Source organism: Eumetopias jubatus, unplaced genomic scaffold, assembly GCF_037043125.1.
Source record: "Eumetopias jubatus isolate StellerSeaLion01/CBP00866 unplaced genomic scaffold, mEumJub1_p1.0 scaffold_6, whole genome shotgun sequence".
Classification (NCBI taxonomy): Eukaryota; Metazoa; Chordata; class Mammalia; order Carnivora; family Otariidae; genus Eumetopias; species Eumetopias jubatus.
Genome location: NW_028274812.1, coordinates 19553065 through 19575282, shown reverse-complemented (window position 1 = coordinate 19575282; position 22218 = coordinate 19553065). Strand labels below are relative to the sequence as shown.

The 22218-nt window shown below is 37.2% G+C and overlaps 1 protein-coding gene across 1 annotated transcript in view; it reads left to right on the top strand.

The window, feature by feature from the left end:
* ADGB (androglobin) overlaps window positions 1-19284 on the top strand; it is a 158614-nt gene extending 139330 nt beyond the window's left edge. Inside the window, exons 30-36 of the mRNA XM_088023849.1 lie at window positions 3511-3683; window positions 6929-7105; window positions 7850-7956; window positions 10708-10829; window positions 15965-16055; window positions 16727-16913; window positions 19067-19284. Coding sequence (XP_087879975.1) covers window positions 3511-3683; window positions 6929-7105; window positions 7850-7956; window positions 10708-10829; window positions 15965-16055; window positions 16727-16913; window positions 19067-19252 — 1043 coding nt within the window. The 3' untranslated portion in view covers window positions 19253-19284. The remainder of the gene's footprint in view (window positions 1-3510; window positions 3684-6928; window positions 7106-7849; window positions 7957-10707; window positions 10830-15964; window positions 16056-16726; window positions 16914-19066) is intronic.
* Window positions 19285-22218: the final 2934 nt, after the last annotated feature.

Below are 22218 nucleotides of genomic sequence, written 5' to 3'. Positions count from 1 at the left end.
AATTTTTTAAAGATTATTTATTTATTTGGGAGAGGGAGAGTGAGCAAGAGAGAGAGCACAAGCTGGGGGGCAGGGGAGAGGCAGAGGGCTCAATCCCAGGACCCTGGGATCATGACCCAAGCCAAAGGCAGATGCTTAACTGACTGAGCCACCCACATGCCCCCTAATGTCTTCAGTTATTAACTTAGCTTACTTTTTCAATTATAAATACTTTAGATCCAGAAGAAATTAATCAAGTGGTTATTTCATTAGTATATTGGTATCCTAATTTAAAATTTTATGTACATCCTGAATTCAATAGAAATATCACCAAATTTAGTGATTTAAATTCAACATTAATTTCTATGAGAAATAAAATGTATAATTTTTTTCTAAAAATTCACATCTTTATAACCCATGATAAAAAGTAAGTTCTGAAATATAACTATGTTCAACTCAGAATATTTCGGTTATAAATTTTTGGGAAGCTTGTCCACTAGTTAACATGAGACAACAGTGCCACCTTTAGTATATTTTAATACCTAAGCTTTAGTAAAAATTGCTTGCTGAGACAGGTGACTTTTTCTTAAGGAAATGGAAATTGGAGGATCTAGAGCAGGTAACACTTTGTGATATCATCTACCTTCATATATAATTAGTTGTGTTGTTATTTTAATCTTTTTTTGCCAGTATGTTACATTTTTACGTTACTGGCCTGCACCTTTCAGGTTCTAGTCTATTTGCAAAGACACATATGAACTTTGTTTATCATTCTCAGACGTCTTTGTTTTCAAGTTCCACCCAATTTTATTTATTTATTTATTTATTTATTTTTAAAGATTTTATTTTATTTTATTTTGACAGAGAGAGAAACAGTGAGAGAGGGAACACAAGCAGGGGGAGTGTGAGAGGGAGAAGCAGACTTCTCGCTGAGCAGGGAGGCTGATGTGGCGCTCGATCCCAGGACCCTGGGATCATGACCTGAGCCGAAGGCAGACGCTTAACGACTGAGCCATCCAGGGACCTAAGTCCCACCCAATTTTATTAGCAGGACTATAACACTATTTTCTTAACTCTAATTAATAATATATTGTTCTTTCTTAGGCACAATGTATGCATGGTGTTTCCAATTCAAGGTCTTTGAAGAAACCAAACATGATGAGATTATCTATCTATCTATCATCTATTTATCATCTATCATCTAAAGATTTTCCTATTTACATTTACCAAGTACAATTACACTTGGTAAATGTGTACCTTATCCTGAGCAAGTACTCTAGTTTAGAAATTATCTTAATGTTCAAATCCCAGCCAGTTTTTAGTTCCTGGATACATAAATCTAAACCCTGAATTTTAATCATAAAAAATACATTTCTGTAATTTTTATGTCTTATTATCCACTGAGGATACCTGTCTACTGTACTCTACATAAATATAAGGTAATGTAAGACTAAAGTCATAATGCTAAGGGTCTTTTCAAGTTCATTTCATCAACAGATACTGCCTGAGCATTTCTTCTCTGCAAGGCGTATATTAGTTTATTTCAGTGGTCATTTACTCTAGAATTCTTCTAATTACATAATATACAATGTGAGGTCATGTTTTTCACAGGTTCTGAATTAGTAGGATATTTATTCTTACACCTTATTGATATGTATGCTCTCAACACACACAGTTTCCTTATAAAGTTTTACAATCTGATCATGAATACACACTACGAGTTCAGAATTATAGTAGGTGAAATTAGGGATCAAAATGAGGTATAGAATGATGTTTTGGCCTTTAGAGAACTTGCAATTCATGGGAGAGAAAGTTACTATACTGTATGCCATTAAAGAATAGGCAAATTATTTTATTATTTTATTTTATATATTCATAATGTAATGGAAGAGGGTGGTGTGTCCCTGCTATATGCCTGACACTGTACTGTGTGCTCACAGGAGTAAACTTGAATATTAGAATATGTTAATTTGAAGGGAATCAAAGACACCTACATCTATGATTCAAGCTCTAAGACCTACGGGTAGTAAGAAAAAGAGAGCCCCAGAAATACTTACTGGGGCAGTTTGAGGTTCAATTTCAGCTGACATTTGTTAATATCTTAAAAACCCAGTGTGTATGATACCAGGTACGGTCCTATTTTAAATGCCCCATATAGTTTCTTTGTAAGCCCCCTGGGCATGGTATTAACATCTCCATTAGAGATGAAAACAAAATCAAAAGAATGTAATAAAGCTGCCAAAGTGAACCTATTCAGTGGCTGATCCAAGATGCACCTCCAAGTCATTTGATTATATGACCAAAGAATTTTCCCCAGCGCAACACTACTCAGCAACTGAAATTGTTGGCAGAAAGACAAGTTGCCCCCTTGTAAAGTTGCCCCCTTGTAAAGTTGTGGTACTTACAGTCCCTTTGCAGTCACGCAGGATGATCTGCCCTAATTTGAGAGTAGCTAATAACTGGCACTAAGCCATCAATAAGAACTGATTCTTTTTGTTTTAACTATTTATTTATTTATTTTTAAATTTAAATTCATTAATTAACATAGAGTGTATTATTAGTTTCAGAGGTAGAGTTCAGTGATTCATCAGTCTTATATTATACCCAGTGCTCATTACACCATGTGCCCTCCTTAATGCCCATCACTCAGTTACCCCATTCCCACACCCCCCAGAGATAATTATTTAATGTTCATTCATTTCTTTCTAACCATAGTGTCAAAACAGGACACAAAAAGATTTGGCATGTCAATCTCTGGCAGACAAAAAGCTAGTGAAATTATGAAACAATCATCTCATGTTGCTAAAAAATTGTAAAACAGCATTTAATCTTACGGTTGCTAAATTCGCTGATTCTTGACAATTACTATTTACTTTGCTAATGGGATGACTTACAGACTCCAGTTTCGAAAGGGGCTGACATGTCCTTTGAACTCATGTTTGAATGCTAATTCAACTCCCAACAGTTGGGGGAATATCAGCAAATTCTTGAATCTGCGCTGTTGGGGTGCTTTGAGAATTAAAAAAGAAAAGAAAGAAACATAGTAGGGATTCAACAAATGTTATCTGTTCCTCTGCCTCTTGGATATGTAGTTGTTTGAAAGAATGAATAGAACATAAAGCAAAAAACCCTTCACATCCTCCTTCAAGCAAGCAGAGGGAAGAGAATAACATATTATAGCAGAGATAAACAAATACAGTACTGTAGTGGAGATCCTGGCCAAGGAAATTAAGCAAAAAATGTACTGAAAGCATTCAGACTGGAAACAAATTAGATGGTGATAATTTTTGCATAACCTTACAAATATATCAAACCTACTGATTTCTACGCTTCAATGGTGTGTGGTACGTGGATTATCTCTCAGTTTTGTAAAAGAGAGTCACACAGATCTTTATAAAATATTTTTTACAAAAAAGAAAAGAAATCCAAACCTCTTAAAATAACAGCTTTTTTCCTGACTTGCTCTCCTTTTCCTGCTTGCCATGATTTTATTGTTATGATTCACTGGTTTCCATTTTTATGTCTCGCTAGCTCACGGAGAGAAACACGAGGAATTAGTTACTTTGGGAAGCCCAGATTCCCATACTATCAGTGAGGGGCAAAAATCTTCAGGAACTTCCAAAACAACAAGAAAAGGCAAAGAAAAGTCTTCGGAGAAAGACAAGACAGCCAAAGAAAAACAAGCCCCTCGCTTTGAGCCTCAGGTGGGTGGGGTACTTTTTCTTATTGGAGTCATTTAATAAATGTACATTCACTGGGTCTCCGCTTGTCTATCTCTCCTGAGGACAAAACTGAAAAATTCCATTTCCTTGATTCTAGCAACCATCTAGATAACCTTAAGGACATTCCTTGGATACCTTCTGCAAGCTGCTTTTCCTAGTTTAGTATCAAAAATCATTAATCAAACTTTTAAGACACTGCTTTTGGGACTTGGTCTTCTTCTTCCTTTTTTTTTTTTTTTTTTTTTTAAGATTTTATGTACTTGTCAGAGAGAGCACACAGGCAGAAGGAGAAGCAGGTAGAGGGAGAAGCAGACGCCCTTCTGAGCAGGGAGCCAGATGTGGAACTTGATCCCAGGACCCTGGGATCATGACCTGAGCCGAAGGCAGACACTTAGCTGAGCCACCCAGGCATCCCTGGGCCTTGGGCTTCTAATAATAATATTATTCAGTCCCTACCTTCAAAGAACTTGTAGTCTAATGGAGGAGACTGAAGGGAGTTCATTACTAAATTTCTACAAGTTGTATAGTTCAATGTTTACATGCAAACCAGGTGCTATGTATCTGCTTGAAACTATGGATAAAAAGTCTAAAAGCTCATGGGTTGTTTATGCACGGTAAACTGCAGCACATTTACACAAACGTCACATTACCCACAAAACTGAGACAACAGCTTCCACAACACTCAGCAGTTATGCAAATGACAGAATTAAAAACTAGAAAAAAAAAGGTAAACTGAAGGTAAACAGAGTTTTAATGTTAGATATTGCATGTGAAGTGGTGGGAAGAAGAGGTACTTGAACTTCTTTCTCTTAGAGGAGCCAAATCCAGACCTGAGTCAATGAGCAAAGACATTGTAAGGTGAAAATGAACACAATCTCTGTGTTTTGTTTTTCTGGGTTTTTGTTTGTTTGTTTTGTTTTGTTTGTCGTTTTTTGTTTCGTTTTTCTTCTAGCATTAAAGTTTGAGAGATGGGGCTGGAGGGGTAAGTAAGGGTCAGAAGGAGGAGGGCCTTTAAGCCTCATTAGGAGGCTGGGACTCTATCTACAGCCCAGAGGTCAAGATTCCAAATTCCCTCAGGGCCAGTTAGGTAATTACAATGATTAGGGGTAAAGAAGAGGATGTGGGGGCAAGAGCTGAGGAGTGCAAGCATAGGCCTAAAGATACTCAAATTCAGATTATTTAAAAACACTGAACTCAAAATACCTATGAGAACAAAATTTTCCCAACACTAGCTGCAATTTACAATCCAAATGCTGCCTTTTATTGTAATATCTAAATGGATGCAGAAAAAGAGAATTTTCTCTATCAAGGGATTATTACATTTGAAAGGACCAGATGCAGTTTTCTATTTAAAATTAGGTTATTTTGGGGCATCTGGGTGGCTAGATGATTAAGCATCTGCCTTCAGCTCAGGTCATGATCTCCAGGTCCTGGGATCGAGCCCCATATCCCACATCGGGATCCTGGCCGTCTCAGCAGGGAGTCTGCTTCTCCCTCTCCCTCTGCCTATCCCTCTGCTTGTGTGCTCTCTCTGTCTTTCTCTCTCTTGAATGAATAAATAAAATCTTTAGAAAAAAATAAAATTAAGTTATTTTAACATTGTTTGGCTTAAAAACATAGGTGAAGTTTCAATCAACCACTTTGTTTCCCTTGAAACTTCAAGATAATACTGTGTTTTCTAGATGTAGCTCTGGTTTATCATGTAGTGTTATTAAATCAATTATTTGAATGCACTGAGAAAATATTCTTATCATCAACAAAATAAATTATTAAAATTTAAAACAAATAAGCTTAACTCAATCCATAAACTCTTACACGTGGCCCCACACCTAGTCCATCATACTCCCTTTCCTGATCCCAGGGAAGTTTCTGATAAACTCAATTATCAAGCAGTATAAGAGATGATAAAATCTTTTGTACTGTGTTGTAAAAGAAAGAAATGAAAGAATTTCCAATTGTAAGATTTAAGTTCTCATCAGAATATTAGGGGAATATTGTAGAAAGCAAGGAGATCTTTTTGGTAACCAAATTGAAACCAAACTGCCCACAAGAACATTATTCAGTGGCCCCACCGATCCCTGCTTCCCCATCTGCATTATTTAACATGGATAATTGACATTATCTCAGTCATAGGTAAAGTGTTAGTAACCACATTAGATTCAAACCTCTCTCCCTACCAGATTGTCACCAATGAGCCTCGCTTATCTAGATCTTTCAAGTCCTAAGTCAATCTGCTCCCAGCCTATGGCTCATAAAAATGAAAATAGGGGCACCTGGGTGTCTCAGTCAGTAAAGCGTCTGCCTTTGGCTCAGGTCATGATCCTGGGGTCCTGGGATGGAGCCCTGCATCAGTTTCCCTGCTCAGCGGGAAGCCTGCTTCTCCTTCTCCCTCTGCTGTTCCCCCTGCTTGTGTGTGCTCTGTCTCAGTGTCAAATAAATAAATAAAATCTTTAAAAAAATTTAAAAAAATGAAAATAATCCTAGAAGATATCAAAATGTTAACTTTCATAATGAGTATATATCCAGTATATCCACAGCTGGACATGGTCAACTATTCCTACCCTCATTTTTGTAAAGAGGTGCAACGTAACCCTAAATGTAATTTAGAATTTTCTTTTTTGTTGTTGTTGTTTACAGTTTTAGATAAAATTTGACCATAGGGAAATGCAGTGATCTTAATTTTACAATTCAATGAATTCTGACTAGTGCATTCACTCTGTAATCTACATCTCTATCAAGGTATAAAGTATAGATCATTTCCATGAGCTTGGAGATGCCCTCAAACCTCTTTGCAATGGTTTCTATCATGTTCACACCCCAGCCCAGGTGGCTGTGTTGCCTGGTCTGGAATTTCATACAAATGAGTCACACAAGATGTATTCTTTTGTGCTTGGCTTCTTTATCTCAGTATGACGTCTACCTGTACAATCCACCCGCATTGTGCTATACATCAATAGTTCATTACTTTTTAATGTCAAGTAGTGTTCAATGATATGGATAGATGCTACTTTGTTTATCTATTCATCAGTTGATAGACATTTATAATGTTTCCCTTTTTTTGGCTCTTATAAGGCTGTAATGAATTTTTTGTCCAACTATTTTTGTGAAAATGTGTTTTCATTTCTCCTGGGTCAATACTTAGTGAAATGATGGATCATGGGATAAAATCCAGACCCTTTTGAATAGAGGAAAACGCCTGACCCAAAGGTTTTTATTTTATTTATCAGATACCCACTGTTCACCCTCAACAAGAAGACCCAAATAAACCCTACTGGATTTTGAGGTTGGTCACTGAACACAATGAAGCAGAATTTTTTGAAGTGAGAAAAGATACAGAACGAGCAGATGAAATCCGAGCCATGAAGCAAGCCTGGGAGATGACCGAGCCAGGAAGAGCTATCAAGGTCACTTGAGTTTGAAAAGTTGTTCTTTCACTTTCCATTCCTAGGCATTGGTCTGAAGTGGGAGCCATGTTGGTGAAAGTGCATAGTCTTTCCTTTAGTAACGGTATCTGGAATTTTGTTAGACACTCACTAACTACCTGTTAAGACCACATTTGAACACATTGTGAAATGTTGTGCAGATGACTGATACCAGATGACTCTCAGAAGTGAAGCACATAATGGTGCCACTTATTGGCCCAGACTGTGGGTTCGCTCGTTCTTTCCCGTAGCGTGGCCATGGTATCCATGTCTGTCCTCAACTCCCAAGTATGGAAGCATAAACATGTTTAATATGTGCTTTTATGTACTTTGAACATGTGGATAAAAAGCCTGTGCTGCCCCTTGTGGAATATACATCCTTCAGGTCTCCCTCCCTACTATATTTTATGTAAGAATCATTGCTATAATGATCCATTATTACTCATATGAGTTTCATGTTCCAACTCAGGGTTATTAAGCCAGATGAAAAAGGTTCAGGAGCAACTGGATCTAAGGCTGCATGCCTTGTGTATTCGTTTTAGGACTGCTTCTTCATTAGTTCTCAAAAATAACTGTCAGAATTATGGATGGCTCAGAATTTGGGTTTTTGGATAATAAGAACTGGCCTAGTTCAAACTGCCATATTTATTCTCACTTTCCTCCTTCATTCATGTACTCTTTAAATGTTGTTGCCTGGACCGTTCGTTGACAGTGTTTGTTCTTTAGGCTTCCCAGGCTCGCCTGCATTACCTCAGCCGGTTCATTAAGAAAATACCAGATGCAGAAAGCATGCCTGTGTCTGACAGCCAAGCCAAAGTGCTGGAGGAAGGTCAGTGAGCCCTGCCCCAGCTGCCTGAGAGCACGGAGCTGTGCCTTGCACCTCTTAAAAGACAGAGCATCTTACAGGATAGGAAAATAGATTCTGAATTTTTTTTCTTTCTTATCAAGCAGATGTTTGCTTTTTCCCCAAGTAGATGTGGTTTTCTCCGTTTAAGAAAAGATGAAACCAGAAATAAGAATGCAGCCTAAGTCAAAGGTAGCAGTGTGTGAACTTGAAGGCAGGCCCACGACTGTTAATCTGGCACCTTTCTAGTAACAATAACTATAAACAATAGCAATAAGATAAAGCTAACTTCTTTTTTTAAAAAAAGATTTTATTTATTTATTTGAGATAGAGGGAGAGCAAGCGAGAGAGCAGGAGCAGGGGAGCAGAGAGAGAAGGAGGGGCTCGATCCCAGGACTCCGGGATCATGACCTGAGCCGAAGGCAGACGCTTAACCAACTGAGCCACACAGGTGCCCCAAGCTAACTGCTTTTATTGAATGATTGTTGTGGGCCTAGAACTGAAAATACTAATTATTTCGTTGAACACTCACATAAATCCACTATAATCTATAATGTGGTTTCCAATTTACCAATAAGGACACAGGCCCAGGGTAATTTGCTCTGCAATTTGCTAAGTTCAGAGGATACCTGGAGACAAGGCCAGCTTGCAGACAGCTCTCCATGACCCCAGAGCACCTTGTCACTAACCCTTGAGTGCCCCCATCTATAACCTCCCTGGGATGCCCGGGTAGGCCGAAGGCATTAACATCCCCAATCATACTTTTCCATGTTTATGTCTTTAGGAATGCAATTCAATGCTTTTTATAAAGATAATGCCCCTTAACTTTTCATATAAAGAGTATAAACAACAAATATCACCCTGATTTTGTTTCCTGGGTTGGGTACTCTTCACAGCACTTTTTGCTTATCTCCTTTTAACCTACAGCAACTATGAGGTAGACACTGCTATTCCTATTTTACAGATAAAGAGACCAATGCTCAGAGTCACAAAACTCTTCCTAAGTCACATACCTAAAAAGTGAAAGAGTCGGGATTTGAAATATTTCTAACTCCTAAAGTACTCACTTTTCTAAGTGTTAAAGTCTAATGTCATATTAAGAACACAAAGGTGAATAGGTTATATTATGATTCTATCATTTTTTATTTTCAATTTTATTATTTTATTAGATTGTATTATTGTTTTTAGAAATGTACAGTTATATGCAAAAGAAAATTGTTGCACTGGACACTTGTTAAAAATGGCAAGGGACACTATTCAAGACTATTGCAGAAGGAGTCAAGACTATTGCAGTAGGAGAGAGAGAGGTTGAATTCAACTTTGAATACTGCAGGGACGAGTGGGGCTTTGTAGCGACTAGGCAGGGGGTGGGTGGAGAGTTACCCAGAAAACTTGGCTAGGTATGGAGGGAAAGGGAGAGAGGAGCTGGATTGGATATCAAAGCATGAGTGGTGATTCTTGATAAATTAGTCCAGCGGGATTCTTTGCTAAAGCTGGAATTCACAAGCCAAGGACAAGGCCTAGTGGAGAACAAGGCTCACAGGAGGCTGACCTTGTCCTACAACATTCATGCAATAAAGACACAAATATTCATTGTACAGCTTGACAAATTTTTACATATGTATACACTCAGGAACCACCATTCGGATCAAGATCTAAAACACTTAACTCCAAAGTCTTCCTCATTCCCCTTCCCTCAGCCATTTTCTCCCTCAAGGTAACTACTAGTCTGACCTCTATTACCCTGTTTTCATTTTGCCTGTTCTTGAACTTCATATATCTGGACTCATACAGTATATACTTTCCATTCCTCACTATTAAGCTGTTCTAACTCTTCTTGTGTCAGATTAGTAAAGTGTGTTTTATAAGAAATTTGTCTATTTTATCTAAGTTAAACTTCCTGGAATTATTTTCATTTTAATTTCTTTTTTCTTGATCCATTTTGCTCTAAGGGTACATCAATTTTAATAGTATCTTAAAACGTATTTATTTCAACATTTCTCCATGCTTTCAAGCACTGACCTATTATCACCTTTTATTCAAAGCAGAATATAACATTAATTAAATTATCTGCAATTGATAAATGGGGGGGGAAATGTTTACATAATGTGGAAGTTGTGGTAGGTTTTACACAGTTTCCCCCGCCCCCCCCAGGCATAGAGATCTAGAACAGTGGGAGTAGAATTATAGCATTAAGGAAAAACTTTCCAGCTTTGCAACTTCACAAGCAAGAGCTCTTTTCAGCTCTATTTTAAGAAAATTTAAGCCAAGTGCCGAGACACAGCCTCCCTCTTCAGACAGGAGAACCCCATTCACATACATTTCTCACACAAGGCAGGTTGAATCTCCTCCAGGGCCCCCCTTCCAGGGAACCCAGTGGTTCAGAGATCCCATTTCCATTTGTGGTGTCTCACCACCCCAAAGCCTCTATTTTTATGTGATGTGTTCATATCCTGAGGCGCTTCCAGACACACTGGTGGTCTGGGCCATCCACAATGATATCTGAGGCTACCAAAGATTGTTTTTGCTAGTGCTCTGGTTTGCAAAAGCTTTCCAGTAGGCTCCAAACCTGGCTCCCACATGCCTTCGTTACTTTCTGCATATGATTTTATAGAATGCAAGTTTGTCTTCAGTAACACACATGTCATGTTGTAGTTGAAATGTCCTCAAGTGCCACAAAAGAGTCGGACACAAAGGGTTCCATGAGTTCCGAGAGTAAAGATGTCATACCATTGGGGAGTATGCTGTGGAAGAAGTGGCAAATGGGCAAGGGCTTGAAGGATCTGTCCAAGTCAGGGAACAGCGAAAGTGGAGGAATGTCCCCAGCAGGGAAGGAGGAGCAGAGTGTGCGAAAGGAGATCAGTAAGTAGTATTCTCATTTGTAAGAAAAATATGTACTTGGAAATAAAAATTCTGGAAAAGACACCAACAAACACATGCGATGCCTCGGGTTATAGCACAGAAAAATGTGTATTTGGGATTCATAGGTCTTCATTTTGCTTATCAGAGTTGATAATCTTGCTCAAGGACCTCATTGCACAGTAGCTATCTTAAAGATAGAAGTGGACCAAAAAACAAAAAACAAAACCAAACCATAGCAGGTGTATTTTTGCACACTTCTCTGTGTCTACAAACACTAAAAATAAAATTGCAACGACGGCATGTGCCATTGCTGCCAAATGCAGATCCTTTTTGTTTTATCTGTCACAGGCTACATGATATATTTTCTTTTTACCTTTTATAACAAATTTTAAATATTCGTATTCTAAAATTTTGGAGGAGAGGAGTTTTCAGTGGTGCACAAACCACATGGATTTGGTTCATTTTCATATAATGGGGATTCGTATTTGTTCACTAAAATGAACATAAATCTCCATGGAAGTTTTTACAGAGAAATGTCTTTTCTGTGCTGGCTTCCCTGAGGAAGGATTTCCCCTGAGCAGCTCCTGGACTCTCTGTTGCTAAGGGACTAAGTGTCCTATGTGGTTGAAACAATAAATTGGGCTGCCCACAGGGGATCCTGAGTCCCTAGCTCATCCGTGAGTTGCAGGCACTACCTGTGATAGTGAGGGGGACAGCAGGGGTCAGCAGGCTGTCGAGTTCTGTGACCGAGGCCTGTTTGCCTCTCACATGGAGTTACATTCTCCAATTATACTTATATCAGTAGTAAAAGTCGTACTACTTATTTCTCTACTTGTTCAGAACCCAGGCAAGAAAGAAAGATATTTTGGAAGGAGGCATCCTCGGAAACACCAACAATGTTTCTTTTCTCAAAATTTTAAACCAGTCAGAATTTTTAAATTTAAAAACTGTTTATGGCTAAAACATGTCCCTGAAGGATTTCCACAGGGAAGAGGAAAATTCCAAAATTCAAAGGGCTCTTTTACTACAGTAACAAAAGATTCCATTTTTGAGCCAATATTTTGAACGTAAGCACTCATTTAATAAATAATGACATACATGACGTAACATTACAACTTATTTAGAATAACGTCTATCATTCTGTATTAATATTTCATTTGTAGAGTGGTTTTGCATCTGTATTATCTCACTGGGGCCTCTGTGAACTAGACAAAGCATATGCCGCTATCTCTGCCTCAGAATGTAAGTGATTGATAGATGCCTCACGCGAGGGCAGGAAGAGGAAACAGTGTGGTGTGAATCAGGACTCTAATCCTAGTTCTTTTCCATTCCACGGGTTGTGATCTCTAACGGCACACAAACTTCTCCCCACACCTGGTTAAAGACATGTGAAATGAAAATCTAATTACACTCGGAGGTTGACCTGTTTATTTATATGCTAACAAGGTAATTTTTTTAAGTTGCGAAAATGGAACACAATCATGACTCTTCACTCCACCCTCTGGTCGTGTGTCCCCTCAGTCACGGTGCAGATTTCCTTTTTTGCGCAGAGCCCCAGACCAGTATTGGGAGGGACCGCTTCCGTGTCAGCTCTCCTGCTCTTCATTTCTTCACATTTTTGGCCTTCGGTTTTCACATCTTTCTATTAAAGTTCACAGCACTGTGAAAGGGTGTACTTTGGGATGGAAAGGAGGGGGGCAGGAAACAGGGAGGAAAGGTAAACGTGAGTGAGAATGGAGGACTGAGGCCAAAGTGGCCTGTCCTCAAGCAAAAATGTCTCCAACACGTTCTGAAATGTTTTTTTGTTTTTGTTTTTTTGTGTGTTTTATTATCATTTTTTATTTAATATAAATAATATATGTATAATATAATAATACAAAAAATATATTACATATAAAATATAAATTCAATCCCACAATCTCAAGAAAAGTTGACCCCTTCTCCCTCCAAGAAGAGGTGTGCTGTTGGGTTTCCAGGACATCCTACAGCACTGAAACATGGCCATGGACCCCAGGTACTGGGGATGTAGAAGGAATCCTGCTTGAGACCTGTGGGTCTGGTTGTCCAGCTCTTCTCTGGAACTCCATGCTTTGCTCCCACCTTGGCTGTTGGTGCCCCATATTGGCCCTTGCTCCTGGAGAAGCATCACGCATAAAAGATCACAGACCCTGGGAGAGCTTTGCATGATCTGGTCTCTATATTCCAATAAATATTTGTGATTCCCAGAAAACTGCGTTACTCTCGGGCACCTGGGTGGCTCGTTTGGTTAAGCATCTGCCTTCGGCTCAGGTCATGATCCCGGGGTCCCAGGATGGAGTCCCACATCTGGCTCCTTGCTCAGTGAAGAGTCTGCTTCTCCCTCTGCCCTTCACCCTACTCATGCTCTCTCTCTCTAATAAATTAATAAAATCTTTAAAAACAAAATGAAAAAACCCTACCTTATTCTTGCTACTTCCTATTTTCATATAATAGGTAACTTAGAACAATTTCCTTCATAGTACCAGAGGGCAGATGTAAATGATACCATTATGGGTTTCACACCTAAGTATTCTTCCTCAATACCAAAGCCAGGTCAAGTTCAAGAATCTAAACATTGCTTTTCACTTCCCCTTTATCTCTGGGAGCCTCTAGAAAATGCCTTTTCCAAATGTTGCAGGTGATCTTTGTCTTTATTCCCACATCTTTTCCCAAGCCTTCACAATCACTATGCCTTGAACAGCGATTTTCAGACTACCTCTGATGAAGTAAGTTTTCTCCCTTAGACTGTTGGAAGTGGAAACTTCTGTAAAATGTAATAAAACGAGCCCAGTAATGACCAATGGCTTTAAAGATATTTCTAAATGCATATTCTTATTTTCAGAACTTATCCCATAGAGGACCACTTTGCAGACGGTAGGATGGTACACACACACGTCCATGAGCACGCGCACACAAACACACATTTTAGGCTGCACTATTCTAGAGGAACAAGGCTGTCATAATACACTCACACCCTATTCTAACACAACAGAGTTTAGTAGCAGGACATGAAGGTTAAACTTCTCTGCCCCTTTCCCACACCCTCTTCTGTTTAAATATATGTTATTTGGCAGGAGGCAAGTAAACACAACTATCTAATTAATCAGTAAGTATTTTCTTTCCAGTCTCATGTTTGAAATGCCAAAAATATAGCCAGCATAGGTAGGTATGTTCAGAAGAAAAGCAAATGAACTTTAGAAATCTAAGATTCCATAGTCATCACAATGAAAAAAGAAAAGTTATTGGCTACTGGTTTCTAAAAAACATATTGTAAAGTGTCAATTCTTCAGGAACGTTTTCTGTTATAAAATGAAAGACGTGGTTGAATTTATGTTTTCATCACAGAGTTGAGTTGGGATATTCTGTTTTTTCACATGTACCATTTCTTCATGTATTTTCAAAAAAATGAAAAATTAATTTGTATATCATGTTTAAAATGTTTTTTAAAGGTTTATATTAGATTTTATTTCTGAATGAGTGATCACTTTTAACAAGTTGTTATAAATTAAGCACTTTTCAATATTGTTGGAGGCTATCACAACCACATGTAAAAAGCAAGATTAAATAGTCCATGGGGCATGAGACATCTTGATGGCAAAGTGAGGACCTGACATAGCCTCTCCCAAAAAGCACTAATAAACTGAAAAACAATTAATTAAAAAACATGTTAAAACTCTGAAGGCATATAACTAAATAAAAAGTACAGTATACAAGATTAATATACAAAAATTACTTTCATTTCTACATAGTATCAATGAACGATTAAAAAAGGAAATTAAGACCGTTTCATTCACAGTAATGTCAGTAATAAATGTATGGAAATAAATTTAATGAAAGTGCAAGACCTGTATACTGAAAACTACAAAACGTCACTAAAGGAGGTTTTTAAAAATCTAAAGAAAGAAGGAGGCAGTCCATGCTTTGGACTAGAAGACTCAATATGGTCAGGTGGCATTTCTCCCCAAATTGATCTATAAATTCAGTATAATCTCTATCAAGATTCTGGTTAGACATTTTATAGAATTTAGCAACCTGATCCCAAAAGTTACTTGGAAATGCAAAAGACCTGGTTCTGATAAAGAACCAAGGGGGAGGATCTTTACTTCATGTTTTCAGAATTTATTATGAAGCTAATGATAATCAAAACACTATGATTTGACAGTTTCTTAAAAAGTTAGATGTCATTTTACCATTCTTAGTTACATGGAATGTCCAAGAAAGACAAAGCTATAGAAGACAAGGTGCATCGATGGCTACCCAGGGTTTGTGATGGGAATGGAGAAGGGCTGTAAAAGGCACAGGAGATTTTAGGTGGAGAATAGAAATGTTTTGAGACTGGATTTGAGTGCTGGTCGCACAACTCTGTAAACATACGAAAAAGCACTGAATTACATTTTTAAAATGGGTGAATTTGATGACATTTTGTACTCCAGTAATTTTTTTAAAAGGAGATTAAATGTCCTGGAAAGCCTGAGTGGTTAACATCATAGACTCTAAAGTCTCTTTTTTAAGTTTGTTCTTGTGGGTTCAAATGAGTTTAGGGAGTAGAAATTTCCTGCTAACTTGGTTTTCAGTGTTTACCTGCTATATATTGCCTACTCCACTGGATCTACAAGTTTCTTAAAGTAGATTACTATGTCTTAAATATTTTTATATCCCACCCCCCATAGCGCTTATGATGGCTTTTACCCCTAGACGAAGTGTTTTAAATATTGGGTCATTTAATTTGTTTATAATGAAATACAGTATGACTTTTCTTGTCTCCATCTTCATTTAACTACCATCACAGTAACATTCTGTTACTCTTCTTATAGAGTATATTCACTTTGCCATCTCCTTCATGTAACTCTAAGTATAGTACACCAGCTAGAGGATAAATATGAAATATAATTATATTTAATAAAGTAAATTGAGTCATATTAAATATATATATTTATATATATAATTATATTTAATAAAGTAAATTGAATCACATTAAAATCATATTAAATTAGACAAGTCCAAGCAATGGTTGTTTTTTTTAACAGAAGATATTATTTTTAATTAAAATAAGCTACAACAGCCATGTAGTCAGTGTTCATTCTTTTTTCAAAGTCTAAGACTTATTTTTTTAACAGGGCCTCATTCACGATCCCTAACAATTTTGGAAACGTCTCCACGACTTATTCGAAAAGCACTAGCATGTGTAAATTTAACTCAGTATGAACGGTAAGTTTTAATAAACATGATTAAGGCGGACATCTGTGTTCATAGAATTTTGGATACATTAATAAGTTGCTAAACAACTCAAAATTTGAACTGAAATGCTTAATATACTTCAGTGTATTCAAATTTTTAGGAGTACATGATTTTACATCTCAAATTTAGCAAATGTTTTATTAAGTCAATCATAAAAGCATTTGAATATTTCCTGTAAAGATTTAATTTGTAAGCTGATTAAGGTGACCTGAGCTGCAGAAAATTCCCACTACGCCTGCTGGCATTATTTAAGTAGGTTCAATTTTATCAAGAACTAGACAAGATTAACAGAGAGAGATAGTTACTCAAGCATATTTATGTTTGAAAATATTTTCAACATTATTTAACTGCATAATTAAAAAATATTCTCATACTTTCCAACACCAATTCCATGAACACCTCATCAGATGAAGCATCTGATTTTTACTGGTATTTTCCTAGAATTTTTTCCTAAAATATTAGTGACTTAATAAATGGAGCATAGCTCATCGAAAAATAATAGTTTATCCTTTCTATTCCTAACATTTGATTGGATTCAGACCACTACACTGTCCATATGATTTTAAATTATTTGAATTCTAAAGTAAAGTTCATTCCAGCATTCCAAAATGATTTATGCATCTCTTTTGATGTTTTTATAGAAAAATGATAGACAACGACCCTGTGCTACAAACAGAGGAATTGAACCAGCAGCAGGCAATGCAAAAGGCAGAGGAGGTTCATCAGTTCCGTCAGTATAGGACCAGAGTCCTCAGCATTCGAGACATTGACCAAGAGGAACAGCTTAAAGTAAAAGATAAAATCCTGGAGATGTATGGGGAGATGCGGGTGAGTCTCAACATACAGTTTACAGTTGACACATTCTCTTATAATGTTAAAAAGATATCATAGAATCATATAGGACCTGGGTGGAAAGAAGTCTTGAAAGCATTTAGTTCCCAACTTCTCAGAAAAGATGGAGGACTGGTGAAACACACTGAATTTCACTTACTTCCTTAAACCCTTCCATAATGCAGTATTGAGGATCTATCCACAAAAATGGGAGGAAAGAGAGAGAAGACAACAACAAAATATGTGTGAAGAGAGCTGGGTGAATATTAAAATTATGTAGATTAATTCATCGTGTAGAAAATACTTTAAGTTACAATATTATAAGACAAAAGGGAATTTCGTTATTTCCAGTCATGTTTTTTCTTTGTTTAACAGACAAGCAAATGCAGTAGATGGGAAGGTGATAGGGAAGAAATGTTAATGGGGATGGTTTTTTAATTCGGATCTCATTCTTTAAGTGTGAAGCACAAACACCTTAGTTTTGGTTGAGTCTCCCTTAATAGAAACATTATCCGTACCCACCATTTCTTACCAGATGGGAGAAAAAGATACCAATCCTCAAGAGATTACTGACATATATTAAATTTAACTTTACACTAAATCCTTCAGATGACTCTCTCTCTCTCTCTCTCTCTTTTTAATACGGTACTACTCTCATCTTGTACAATCGGTTTAGTGAAGCCAATTTTATTGTGGTGGATACAGGACTTTTCTCTCACCAAAAGCTTAATCTCTGCCATAATCTCCACCACAATCATGCAAGTTGCAAAACCACAGAAAATTTCTCGAAGAATTCAGCAATGAAGACAAAAACAGTCATTTCTGAATACTTCTCTTCTGGCTAGCATCACTTCATTAATCCTTTTTTTAAATTATATCATTTTTGAAACAGGAAACAATCAACAGTTTGAACCATAACTGTGCCCATTCTGTCAGAAATGCAAATGAAACAAGAAAGCCAAAGTTTCTTAGGGAAGTTACATTGGCACTTAAGTTATATCACTGCTTTATTTGTGAATATTTTTAGAATGTTGCCTGGAACTGACATTAAGTTTTGAAAATTATGCTTCTTTTTGAAAATATAAACTATAATTTAACTATAGTTATATATATTTTGAAAGTAGAATCAGGATTTCCTGATGGATTGTTGGTATAAGACAAAGTAAAGAGTCAAGAAATGCTCTAAGGTTTTTGGCTAAACAATTGATAGGGTTGAGTTGCCATCAGATCTGATGGCTGGAAAGGAAAGACAAAGATTTCAATTTGGGACATTTTTGAATATTTCTATTGTATCGGAGAAAAGCATTCTTACATATCTATTACAGTCATGTGGGCGATATTGAAAGAAGTTAGATATATGGTTCTGGAATTTAGGAGAGAGATCTGGGCTCTAGATTAAAAAATTGGGGGACCCTCATCAGTATAGAAATGGAATTTAAAGCCATGGGGTTAGATGAAATCACTAAGGAAAGAGGTCTAAGGATCTAAGACATGGCCATTTCCTCATTAAGAGATGAAGGAGAAGAGGAGAAATTAGCAGAGGCAACTGACGAGGAGCAGCTAGTGAAGTAGAAGAAAAGTCAATGGGGTATGAGGTCCAGAAAACCAAGTGAATCAGTTGATCCAGGAGGAGAGGGTAGGGGTAAGTAAGAATTGGACCAAGAGGTGATCTCGGATTTAGCTTGGTGTTCTTGAACAAAAGCCAAACTGACACTAACAAAGATAAGCAGTGAACTGCTTCAAGTACAGGTCAGACACATTTCCTCAGGTCTAGTACAATGTGGGGAACTAGTAACTTACTGAGCACAATTATGGTTAGAAACACACTGAGCTGCATGTTTCTCAGAGCTTATATTTGAACTCATGCCTATCTCTTCCCTTTCTCTCTCTTTCTCTTAGTAATGCTTTTATTTACCATTTTGTTAAAATCTCATGTACCCTTTGTTGCTCTCTCATGTTTCATGTATTGATAAACATTTGAGACCATAACCTCATATTTTTTCCCTACATCTCTCTTCAGTCATTTGCCACAGGAATCTTATTGGCATGAGGAAGGGATCAAGGGATTGCTTTTTTTTTTTTAATTTCTTTCTGGGACCATAAGCCTTTATCAGTAGATCTTAATTGCTTGGGGTTTTGTTTTGGAATAGGACTCTTTAGATGAAGCCCGACAGAAGATCTTTGATATCAGGGAAGAGTATAGAAACAAGTTGCTGGAAGCTGAGCGCCTAAGATTAGAAGCTCTGGCTACGGAGGAAGAAACAAGTCCGGTGGAGCCAGAGAAGAAGACGCTGTCTCCAGACACACAGAAAAAAAAGAAAGGAAAGAAAAAGTAACCAGCGGTGCCCAATACTCACCACCTTCTTCTGGAGAGGAAACCTCTTATTTTTTCTTTCTTTTTTTTTTTTTCCTTTTCTCCTTCCTTCCTTCCTTCCTTCCTTCCTTCCTTCCTTCCTTCCTTCCTTCCTTCCTTCTTCCTTCCTCCCTCCCTCTCTCCCTTCCTTCCTTCCTTTTTTTGTGTGTGATCTATAACATTCCCTACCGATAAGGTATTAGGTTTTCCTTCTTAAAATGAGTTCCTGCGTTTTAATGTTCATTTGTTGGTTTCTCTCAAAAAACTATAACTCGAGTAGTCATTAGAGTTTCAATTTTTCCAATTTCAATAAAAAGTGCCTCAAAATATTTAAAATGCAGTAACATTGATGTGTCTCCCTCTGAATTGCTGTATTTTTGGTAAACAGTAAAACAAGATCATGAATGGGCTAACAAGATTGCATTTGAAGACATTGAACAATGAGAAAAACAGCTATGGTTCTTAGAGGAAATTTTGTTTCTAACTGTAAAGACTTTAAGATATTTTTAAAATATGCTTCAGATTTGTGTCCTTCACTGGGCGAGAGCTGTTGTGGGTTAAGCTCAATACAAGTTTTTGAACTCTGAATCCTACCTAACACTCAGTCAGGTCACCCAGACATAGAGACTGTGACTGCAAATGCATCCCTTGTCATCAGTCCCAGCACCATGTTTTTGTAAGTCACAGAGCATGTTCTTGGTCGCCAGTTTTAAAAAACTGCCGTGGATTAACTGAGGCACATGACCGGAAATGGGCTTCTCCCAAAAGCACACTTCTAGTTCATGGCTTCCTCAGATGAAAACTCCAAAGGTATTTTTTAATCAGTCAAAGTTGTTCCACTTTGATGGGTGATTTTCCTTTTTTCATGTACTTACATCTTTTTTTTTTTTAAGATTTTATTTGACAGAGAGATACACAGCGAGAGAGGGAACACAGCAGAGGGAGTGGGAGAGGGAGAAGCAGGCTTCCTACTGAACAGGGAGCCTGATGTGGGGCTCAATCCCAGGACCCTGGGATCATGACCTGAGCCGAAGGCAGATGCTTAAGGACCGAACCACCCAGGTGCCCCCATGTACTTAAATCTTATTATTAAATCTTATTATTAAAATGTTTAGTTATATATACACATATATATGTAATTTTACTCAAATATGCAAACACATGCACTTTTCCTCTATTATTCTTTGCCTAAACTTTCCTTCATCACCCTGTGATCTCCCAACCCCACAAAATAATACATAACAACCTAGTGTAAATATTTCCATGTTTTTCACTCATCTAATATAATCATACATCATATTTTATATCATGACCTATTTTACAAAATGGCATTTCATTATACATTCTTTATTGTGTCTTGATTTTTCTCACCAAACAATACAAAATCTCTTTTGACACAAAAGGAATTCATTCTTTTTAATTACTGTGAAATATTTCATGGCACAAATACATTGTCACTGAATCAGCTAATACTCCTGTGACGGATATTTGCTTTGTTTCTAGATCTTTTCTGTACAAGAAAAACTGGTAAGAACAGAAAAAAGGTAACAAGATGGTAGACTTAACGAAGTATTTTCTAATAAATAAAAAAGAAATGTAGTGCTTGACCTTTAAAATAAAGGAAAAATAAAATAAAAATATTTTGTAAGAAGATACTATAAATATTACTGTATAAATGCTTGGAGTGACTACATCATCTTTGACAAATGTATGGCTTCTCGTTCAGTTTCTTTCTCCTTTGTCTCTTATCATCTACCTCTTTGCACCCTCCCAAGTATTTCAAGGTCAACTCTCCACACCCTTTCTCAGGGGCTCTTGTAAGAGCAGAGAAAATAAGTTTCTCTTCTGCAGTCACAGTCTGGCTTCTGAGTAATAATCCCCAGGGTACAACTCTGATGATAATGAGACATCATTATCATCATTATAAGAGCAATTTAACACCTCAGTGTCTCTAACACCTCCACTGAAGAATAGGATTTTCGCTTTCCTTTTTGCAAAATTCAAGTGTCCACTAAAGTGTTTTCTGAAATGTAACAAAGGACAGTCTTCATTTAAATGAATCAGAAAATTGCTGACAACCTCACTAAACTTTTAACTGGCTTTTAGAAATCAAGTTTTCAGGGCGCCTGTGTGGCTCAGTCATTTAAGAGTCTGATTTTTGGTTTTGGCTCAGGTCGTGATCTCAGGGTTGTGAGATAGAGCCCCGCGTTGGGCTCCGTGCTCAGTGTGGAATCTGCTTGAGATTCTCTCTCTCTCCCTCTCCCTTTGCCCCTTCTCCCACTTGTGTGCACGCTCTCTCTCTAAAATAAGTAAAATCTTTTAAAAAATAGAAACCAAATTTTCAAAAACAAAAAACAGTGACTTCTAGTCTCTGAGCCCTCTGTTTTATATAGACTATTTTCAAACATTAGAAGCATGTGGCATGAAATTCTCATGTTTATCTTGTGTCTCTGTCTCATTCCAATGAAGCCCTTGTATCCACTGCCTCTTGGAAAATAGAAAAGTAGAGGGAGAAGTGGCAAGAAGAGCCATATAGTAATGGAATTTGCCTCAGAGAAGAAACTGTGTGCCCTGGGCCATATCCCAAGTGGGATTCTTAATAACAGATTAATAAAAGTTTCAATGACCTTCCCATTTCTGAAATTAACATTATGAAGGAACTTTGTTTTAAGCAGGTACAACATTTTTTGTCTAATCAATTATAAAACAAATTCTATTCCTCTTAATTTAGATAAAATAGTTTCTAACCACAGGTGTGTTTTCATGGAATAGTTGCATTATACCTTGAAGGCTTTGCATGCGCTTAGGCTAAACATCCTTCTTTTTGGTATGGGCACAGATGGCAGCATCAACACACAGTATGGTTTATTTTTTAAGTGAACCTACATAACAACTTACCATTGTATAATAATTTTAATCCATAACTAAAAAATCTAAGTTTATCCAAAT